General features: G+C 40.4%; 1 protein-coding gene across 1 annotated transcript in view; it reads right to left on the bottom strand.

Moving 5' to 3' along the window:
* Window positions 1-4,307: 4,307 nt before the first annotated feature.
* Window positions 4,308-10,262, bottom strand: part of UBE2U (ubiquitin conjugating enzyme E2 U) — a 46,819-nt gene continuing 40,864 nt past the window's right edge. Inside the window, exons 8-9 of the mRNA XM_060204957.1 lie at window positions 5,451-5,532; window positions 4,308-4,452 (exon numbers count right to left, since the gene is read on the bottom strand). Of these exons, the coding sequence (XP_060060940.1) occupies window positions 4,308-4,452; window positions 5,451-5,532 (227 nt within the window). The remainder of the gene's footprint in view (window positions 4,453-5,450; window positions 5,533-10,262) is intronic.

The following is a 10,262-nucleotide window of genomic DNA, read 5'->3' as shown; positions in this document are numbered from 1 at the left end:
CAAATCTTTTACTTCTGGCAGAGATCTTGCCATTACTACACAAACAGTCCTTATCTCCAGAGTGTGCTATAAGAATAGTTTTCTATGTGTCTGTGTAAGCCATTCACAAGAGCCGTTTCACTGTTATCTGATTTTGTATCTGCCACTATTTCTTCAGATAAGTTCGATTTGGGCTACTGGCTGGATTCTAGAGTCATATTCTTCCCATGTCTTGATAGAAATAAAGTATGTGCTGGGATGGACCTTGAAAAAATCATGTTGAGTGAAATAAGTCAGAAACAGAAGGATGAATATGGGATGATCTCACTCTCAGGCTGAAGTTGAAAAACAAGATCAGAAAAGAAAACACAAGTCGAACTTGAACTGGAATTGGCGTATTGCACCAAAGTAAAAGACTCTGGGGTGGGTGGGTGGGGAGAACACAGGTCCAAGAAGGATTCAGAGGACCTAGTGGGGGTTGTATTGTTATATGGGAAACTGGGGAATGTTATGCATGTGTATGTGTATGTGTATGAATAGTCAAAAGACAGGACAACAGGGAAGAAAAAAGGCTTTAGAAAAGAACCCCAAACCTTATGCACAAATTATGAAAATATAAGCACTATCTATAATGGCACTTACCCCTATTAATGATCACCAAAAGCATCTGTAAACTCTAAGGTCTGTATAAAATATTCATGATAGCTGTATTTCCAGTTTTAAAAATGTTTTTTTTATTTTTATTTATTTTTAATATTTATTCTCCCTTTTGTTGCCTTTGTTTTTTAATTGTTGTAGTTATCACTGTTGTTGTTACTGATGTCATTGTTGTTAGGACAGAGAGAAATGGAGAGAGGAGGGGGAGACAGAAAGAGGGAGAGAAAGACACCTGCAGACCTGCTTCACCGCCTGTGAAAGCGACTCCTCTGTAGGTGGGGAGCTGGGGGTTCGAACCACGATCCTTACACGTATTTCCAGTTTTTAATCACTACTCTATGGCTAAGCCCTTGGGACTCCCCAAATAGAGCCATAATCTTTTTTTATAAGTCTAATAACATTCTTAAAAAATATTTTATTTTCTCATTAATGAGAGGGATAGGGACGAGAGAGAAAGAACCAGACATTTCTCTGGTACATGGGCTGACAAGAGATTGAACTCAGGACCTCGTGCATGAGAGGCTAATGCTTTTTCCACTGTGCTACCTCCTGGACCGTCATAATCTGGACATTAGAATAGGGCTTAAAAATTAAGTCAGCACCTACAGTTTATTTTCCAGAGACATCACTGCCCTGACATTTAGTCTTCCTATTACATGGGGAAATTGTGTGAGCATACCTAATTCAGCAAAAACTGAGAACCTTTTAGCTGTCCAATATTCTTTTTTTTTTAATTTCTTTATTCGGGAATTAATGCTTTACATTGACCGTAAATACCATAGTTTGTACATGCATACCATTTCCCAGTTTTCCATATAACAATACAACACCCACTAGGTCCTCTGTCATCCTTCTTGGACCTGTATTCTCCCCCTACCCTACACCCCAGAGTCTTTTACTTTGGTGCAATACATCAGTTCCAATGTTCTGCTAAGTATACATCACATAAAGCTGTGGTAATGGGCCTGGCCAGGTCTCTCCAGAAATAGATGGACTTCTATCCCACAGGTGCTGCACGAGTCAGGACCAGGGTCTGTGGAAGAAGAGTGGTATACAGAAGCCTGCCATCTGGGGAACCTTTTCACACAGACATGAAGAGCCACTGAAGTGACTGTGCTCTTCACACTATGCTTGTGAAGCACTCTGGCAGGAAGATAAAGCTAAGCGAGCCCCCGGCTCCCCACCTGCAGGGGAGTCCCTTCACAGGTGGTGAAGCAGGTCTGCAGGTGTCTCTCTTTCTCTCCTCCTCTCTGTCTTCCCCTCCTCTTTCCATTTCTCTCTGTCCTATCCAACAATGGCGACAATAATAACTACAACAATTAAAAAAGGAAGAAAGAAAGGAAGGAAGAAAAAAAGAAAGAAAGAAAGAAAGAGCCAGGCGGTAGCGCAGTGGGTTAAGCTCATGTGGCGCAAAGCGCAAGGACCAGATCCCAGTTCGAGCCCCTGGCTCCCCACCTGCAGGGAGTTGCTTCACAGGTGGTGAAGCAGGTCTGCAAGTGTCTCTCTTTCTCTCCCCCTCTCTGTCTTCCCCTCCTCTTTCCATTTCTCTCTGTCCTATCCAACAATGGTAACAATAATAACTACAACAATTAAAAATAATAATAAAAAAGAAAGAAAGAAGGAGCCAGGCGGTAGTGCAGCGGGTTAAGTGCATGTGGGGCAAAGCACAAGGACGGGATCCCAGTTCGAGCCCCCGGCTCCCCACCTGCAGGGGAGTCGCTTCACAGGCGGTGAAGCAGGTCTGCAGGTGTCTGTCTTTCTCTCCCCCTCTCTGTCTTCCTCTCCTCTCTCCATGTCTCTCTGTCCTATCCAACAACACCAATGACAACAATAATCACAACTACAACAATAAAACAACAAAGGCAATAAAAAGGAATAAATAAAACATTGAAAGAAAGAAAGAAAGAAAGAAAGAAAGAAAGAAAGAAAGAAAGAAAGAAAGAAAAGAGAGCTAAGTGAGGTGGAAAGAAAAGTAGGAAAGAAGCATCAAGGGCATAAATGGGTTAAGGTAAATATGGCCAGGGTAGTGTTAGAAGACATTTGAGGAGGCAGGTACAATTACTTCTGTCTTTTAATACAAGGCAATGAAAGCACAGAGAAGTCATTGCCAGGGCTGCGTGGTGGCACACCTGGTTGAGCACACATTATAGTCATAAGGACCCAGGTTCAACGCCTTGGTCCCCACGTGCAAAAGGGAAGCTTCATGAGTGGTGAAGCAGTGCTGCAGGTGTCTTTCTGTTTCTCTCCTTCCTATACCCCTCTTCTTCTCAATTTCTGGGTGTCTCTTTCAAATGAAGATAATAAAAAAATAAAGAGAAGCAGAGAGTGAAATAAAGAGAGAGAGAAAGAGAGAGGGATTCTGGCAGTAGCGCAGCAGGTTGAGCGCACGTGGCGCAAAGCGCAAGGATGGGAGTAGGATCCTGGTTCAAGCCCTTGGCTCCACACCTGCAGGGGAGTCGCTTCACAGGCGGTGAAGCGGGTCTGCAGGTGTCTGTCTTTCTCTCCCCCTCTCTGTCTTCCCCTCCTCTCTCCATTTCTCTCTGTCCTATCCAACAACAATGACAATAATAACAATAATAACTACAACAACAATAAAAAGACAAGGGCAACAAAGGGAAATTAAATTAAAAAAGAAAGAAAGAAAAAGAGAGAGAGAGAGAGGAAGAGAGAGAGAAAGTCATTGACCAAAGTGGGATTGAGCAGATCCAGGATTCAAGTCCGGTCAGTCTGACTCCAGCACGCCTGTGCTAAGCATTCCAGATTCCACCTTTTAACTCTAACTCTAGACCACCAGCAAAGACCCTGCTGGGAAAGACAAGGCTGGCAGAAGGCCCTATGTGGTGAAGAGATCTTATGTCCCCAGATAATAGTGAGAAAAGAGGACTTAGTGTGACTTAAGAATTGGTCTTGATTGATGAGGGGATGGGTGACAGTAGAAGGAATGTGAAGCTGGAGAGAGAACCTAAGGGCTCTACAGATGGAAGTCTCAGTTTTCAGCTTCTGTTTGTTTGTTTCTGTAGGGAATTTCAGTGGGAGGAAAGCATCTTTAATTAAAAAAGTCCGAGGAATGTATAGTGATGTTATATTGCCTATGCATAAAGACCAGTTGCTCATTTAATGTTTGTATAGCCACCAAGCATTTTCTATTGGAGCCTCTTATTACACTTTGTTCACGTCTTGTGAGAAACAAGAAACTTTTTAACTCTTATCTGAAAAGAAGTTGATTTCACTGTATTTAAGATTTTTGTGAAATGTTATATTTGTACCATGGTAAAAGTGAGCTGGTAAATATAGTATCTTTTAAACTTTGAGTTTCAATAGTGTTTTTGATTAATCAGCTCCAAAATTTTAAAGCAGTCAAACATCATCTGATCTAAATATATTCTCATCAACCACCAGATGGCACAAAGTGTGAGAGCTGTGTTCTGACAAGGTCACCACACACATGACAATTTGACCAGTAACTTCAAAATAATGTATTTTGAAGAGTGTTTTAGCACTCAAACAGCTCACAATTATTTCAGCCACATGGAGAAGTGAGTGGATAAGTTAAAAATGACATCGTCCTGGTTTTTCTAAAAATTTTGGAATTGGGATGCTGACATTACATATGAATCAATTATCAAACAAGTAAAACAAAGCGGTTCTGTTGGAGGAAATAAAAAAGGAAGTCATGTCAAAGCAAAATTAACCTGATATTCTAAACAAGTTTCATTAATTCCAAAGCGAAACTCAAAATGTGCCTTGATGGAAAATAAAAAATAGTGATACTCCTTCAAACTTTGCTTGATAAAAATCTTCTCTGCTGCCCATATTCTGAAAGCAGAAAAGTATCTAACACAAAAACATTTCTCCACTTTGAAAGGAATGTTGTCAACAGAAAAGAGAGCATTCCTCTGAAAAGCCCAATCTGAATTGGGATGCTATTTTGAAGTTACAGAAAAGTATATTTTAAGAATTTTGGTCTCCATAAATTTAAAATAGAGTACATGACCTTTTTTTTAAAAAAATCAATATTGTCTTTTATTGCTAACAAGGTCATATTGCTAACAAGATTAAGAGTTGAAAAATGAGGTAAACTAAAACAAGCTAGGATCTTCAGTTCCTTTACCTCTTGGAAATTATTCAGTTTAATCACGCATCATGAACTTTGAAATCACTTCGCTAGAATAAATGAGTTCCTGGAACCTCACCAATATCATAGAACTGAGAGGGAGTCTTTGCTCTGGTACGATGAAGCAGAAAAATGAGCCTCAGGAATCAAGAGGCCAGACATAAGCTTGGGGTCTGTTTCTGAATGGGTTCTGGGCATTGGAAATTTCAAAAGATACTGTGTAATGATCTGTCGTTGCGTTTTTTGACATACTTTCACACATTCTCAGTCGTTTAATGTGTTTGGCTCTGGAGGGAGGAATCTCTGGAAGATGACAGTAATACTTAGAACCTTGAGAAAGATGGAAAAACTTATTGGTAGCATATAAGAAATTTTACTCTATTTCTGAATCATATGTTGACATAATAATAGGGATGACAGTAAGAGAATTAGCAGAAAGGAGGGTACTGAGATTCAAACACAGAGACTCCTAGGCAGCAAGAATATTTCCCACCTGGGTTCATATGAAAGAAGAAATGTTATTCACTTTTTTTTCATTCTTGCATTTAGAAAAAGAATTGTTATTTGCAAAAAGTTTCCTTCTGATGATTCAACTAGTAAATATAAAGATATACAGCTATAGCTCCATATAGACCCATCAAGCTAAATACAGACAGAGAGATCAAGCTAGTAAGTAATATAAACACTTAAAATTACTTACTTTAAATTCAAATTTTCAGGATGTTTTTGTCCCAATGTTTTCAGCTTATAATACTCCTTAATAAAAGTTGGTCTCTTAAGCACTGAAATAAGAGTACACATATTTAAGAGACAGGAGCTACACATGAATTCTTTCATAACAGTTCAAATCTCAAAATGATTTGCTTATTACTAAGTTGATGTGTGGTGATAACACAGTTTATAATTCAAGTCATCTTAAATGCTCAGAGACTTTTCAAATTTTGTATTTTTATTTGAACTTTCAAATAGCAGATATTATTTGAAATAGATTGTGACTTTGAAACTTTTATTGTACTGATATTTGATTATCACAGTAATGAAAAAGGTATTTACAAAAAAACCTCCTACAGGGGAAAAATTACATGCCATACTTTAACCAAACTGTAATTCATCCTCACAAGTAAAAAAAAAAAATTAAATTGGGGCCAGGCAGTAGTGCACCTGGTTAAAGCACACACATTGCAGTGCCCAAGGACCCAGGTTCAAGCCCCTAGTCCCCACCTGCAAAGGGAAATGTTTAGGGGTGGTGAAGCTGGACTGCAGGTGTCTCTCTGTCTATTTCCCTCTCTATCTTCTCCTCTCCTCCCATTTTCTCTTTGTCTCTACCTAATAATAAATAAAAATATTTTTTAAAAAAAGATGGAAAAAAAAGAATAGTCTGCTGGAAGCTATGGGATCACATAGGCACAAAGTCTCAGGGTCAAAAAATAAATAAAAGTAAATGAATTCATTAAATCTTGGGATTGGAAATTTTTTCTTTTTTTCTTTTTCACACAGCAAGACTCTCTCAAATGGTCAGCTTCTCATGGAGTATCTTGCTAAGGAAAAGAAACTGTCATCATTGGGCGACTGCCTGTCTCACTGACAAGACAGTTAGGTCACAATGTTCTTCCTTAATCTGAGCGCTGAATTTCCACTGGTTTAGTTGGTTAAGTTCATACCTCCCGCAGCTCTGGTCTAAGTTGAGGAGCAGGTGCATTCACATCACCGGCTTCTATGTTTGCAGCCCTTCACAAGCCCAGTGTCTTTAACTGGTCACCTACCATGCTTAAGGCATTGGTAATTTGACATTAAATACTATCAAGTCGGATGGTATACAAATATCTATTGACCCACCGAGTCTATTCATTTACCTGATCCACCTATCTCTCTGTCCCTTTTAATTGACCTGGCTAATAGTTTATTATTATTATTATTTACTTAAGAAAGGAGACATTAACAAAACCGTAGGATAAGAGGGGTACAGCTCCACACAATTCCAACCACCCAATCTCCATATCCCACCCCCTCCCCTGATAGCTTTCCCATTCTCTATCTCTCTGGGAGCATGGACCCAGGGTCATTGTGGGATGCAGAAGGTGGGAGGTCTGGCTTCTGTAATTGCTACCCTGCTGAACATGGGTGTTGACTGGTCGATCCATACTCCCAGTCTGCCTCTCTCTTCCCCTAGTAGGGTGGGTCTCTGGAAAAGTAGTTTTAAACTACTTAACCAACTAGATGCTCTTTTTTAAAATTTTTAAAAAATTATCTTTATTTATTTATTTATTGGATAGAGACAGCCAGAAATTGAGAGGGTAACAGAGAGGGAGAGAGACAGAGAGACACCTGCAGCACTGCTTTACCACTTGCAAAGTTTTCCCCTGTAGGTGGGGACCGGGGGCTGGAACACAGGTCCCTGTGCATTGTAATCCGTGCACTCAACCTGGTGTACCACCACCCGGCCCCCAACTAGACGCTCTTTGCCAATCGTGTCCTTACCTGGAGTTTCCTTCTTAATCATGTTTCTAGTTTGACAAAATGTTTGTTTTATACTTAAGGCAAATTGAACTGAGTAACTTTCTTTTTCACTATTAATATTACAAGGCTTTCTTTCTAAAATATATTTTAAGATTTATCTACTAGCACAAGAGACAGGATAGAGAGGACCAGAGCATCACTCCAGCACATGTGATGCCAGTGATCTAACTTGGTACCTCATGAATTTCCTTAATATGTTCAATGCTCCAGCTACTATGGTGCCGCCTTTCAGGCCACAAAACTACATCATTTTCACTAGCAGTGCTTCCGTGGTTTATTTTTTGTTTCAAACATAAACAGGCACATTGATATAGACATTGTTCACCTTTGTGTTTTGCTGTTGGATATCTATTTTTCCCTTGTATTGAGGAAGCAAATTTGAGTTCTAGAGTTCTGAGTGAGGTCCTCTTTATTACTTTTAGTTGATTACAATGACTAATACTAATAGAGTTTTTGTTATATGCTGTGTGCTTGTAAAGTAGGTATGCTGTAGTTACCAATAAAATACCCACTTTGCAGAGAAAATAGACAGAAAAAAATTGAGTCATGTCTTGTTAGGACTAGTTATTGCTACTCAGACAACAATTAGAATTGACTTGAGTTTTCAATTTTAAAATAATTTATATAGTCCCTTAATTTTTTATATATTATATTCCCTTAAGCATTTCTCCTACATTTTCTGTTTCTGTATATATTATAGATCTTCTCATTTCTTTTTTTATTTCTATTTTTTTATATTTATTTTCCCTTTGGTTGCCTTTGTCTTTCATTGTTGTTGTAGTTATTATTGTTGATGTTGTCTTTGTTGGATAGGACAGAGAGAAATGGAGAGAGGAGGGGAAGGCAGAGAGGGGGAGAGAAAGACAGACACCTGCAGACCTGTTTCACCGCCTGGGAAGCGACTCCCCTGCAAGTGGGGAGCTGGGGGCTCGAACCGGGATCCCTAAAGTGGTCCCTGTACCCTGCGCCACGTGCGCTCAACCCGCTGTGCTACTGCCCGACTCCCATCTTCTCCTTTCTTAAGCAGTTCCAAATGGCATGGACCTCTTTCCTCAATATCCCTGTAAATTTTGTATCGTTCCCATTTTATTCTCCATTGCTTTCTCTACTGAGAGAGGAAACAAGCTGCGGGAAGGCTGTCTCATGGACACAATGCCTCATCTCCCTGGGATAGATGTCACACGGACACAATGCCTCATCTCCCTGGGATAGATGTCACATGGACACAATGCCTTATCTCCCTGGGAAAGTTGTCTCATGGACACAATGCCTTATCTCCCTGGGATAGATGTCGGCCACCAATTTCACTCCTTCTCCGTGATTGTGCACCCCCTCTATGATGCTTTCATTCATCTTTCTCCTGTCAGACAAGAAACTCCTCAAAAGAAGTTTCCTAGAATACTTATCTTTCTTGGCTCTCTTCCCACTATCCATCGTCTCGACATGGAAGATGTTCAATGAGTGATACTGACTGGAGAGTCAGAATGAGGACACGAGAGAGAGTGGGAGAGGGGAGAAAGGGTGAGTGAGATTTTTGTCAGAAGTTCTTAAAATGGAAACTTTCTCATCACTACCATGTCTTGCCTCTGTTGTACGAAACCAAAACCGTGTTTCTTTCCTTCTGAGTGTTATTACTGGGTATTATTACTGGTACTGGGTATTTCTACTCTTTTTTTTTTTCATGACACAGTTTAGCAACAAAACAAAACAAAAAAACTGCTTAGCAAAAAGCATCTGCAAAGACTGATCCAAAAATCTTCTCCTCCACTGCTGGGACTGTAATATAGAGAAATAGAATAGCATTCATTTACCCTACTATTTTTAATTTTCACACTTACCATCTCATGCTCACCACAGAGCAAAATAGAACGGAATGTTTTCTGTCAATGGATAGACACGAAGAATGAGGTACAGGGGATGAAATGGCAGAGCCAGTGCAGGATTCTGGAGTCTCTAAATGCTGACATCATGCACTTCCCCCTAAAGTCTCTGCAACCTTGGCTGCACATTGTAGCCACCTGGGGAGCTTTCAGTACAACTGCCTGCTCCTGCTCTCAGAGATTCTGATATAATTGTTTCAGAGGTGGGGGAGCACCCTTTCCAAGGGGAGTTTTACAAGCTCCTCTGGCAGTTTTAATGAGCAGGCAAGCCTGACAATACTGCCTCTTGCCTCTAAAGGCATCTTGGAGACACATGGCTTTACTGCTGGCTTAAAGTCTTCTGGGGTGAAAGCAGGCAACCTCCTATGATGCTCCAGACTATGGGTCTGTTTTGATGACAGCAAACAAACATCAGGAAGCCTCTGCTCAGTACTACAGGGTACACTGATAAGACTTACGCAAAAAAGACTCTCATGCCTGAGGCTCCAAAGTCCCAGGTTCAAGCCCCTGAATCATCATATACCAGAGCCTGAGCAATGCTCTGATCAAATAAATAACTATATATATGTATACGGTGATGGACAGAGAACAGTGTATCGTCAGTACATTTCCCCATCTGGCTTTCTACGATTATGAACTGGTAACTTTAATTATTGAAAGATGCATGTGCTTCAGAATTTGCATTTGAATCTCAGACTGTACAGGGGGTAACAGGTTTTTTTTAAAAACTATTTATTTATTCCTTTTTGTTGCCCTTGTTTGTTTTTTTAATATTTATTTCCTTTCATTGCCTTAGTTGTTTTATTGTTGTTGTAATTGATGTCATTGTTAAATAGGACAGAGAACTGGAGAGAGGAGGGGAAGACAGAGGGGGAGAGAAAGACAGACACCTGCAGACCTGCTTCACCGCCTGTGATGCGACTCCCCTGCAGGTGGGGAGCCGGGGGCTCAAACCCGGATCCGTAAGCCGGTCCTTGCGCTTTGCGCCACCTGCGCTTTACCTTCTGTGCTACCGCCTTACTCCCCAGGGGGTAATGGTTTTATATCCTATCGTGGAGGCGATGTGGTGTAATGAAGACAACAACACGTGTGGAGTCAGAACAACTGCTTCCAGC

This window comes from Erinaceus europaeus, chromosome 13, assembly GCF_950295315.1.
Source record: "Erinaceus europaeus chromosome 13, mEriEur2.1, whole genome shotgun sequence".
Taxonomy (NCBI): domain Eukaryota; kingdom Metazoa; phylum Chordata; class Mammalia; order Eulipotyphla; family Erinaceidae; genus Erinaceus; species Erinaceus europaeus.
The sequence above is the reverse complement of the archived record's forward strand: the minus strand, read 5'-3'. Positions and strand labels throughout refer to the sequence as shown.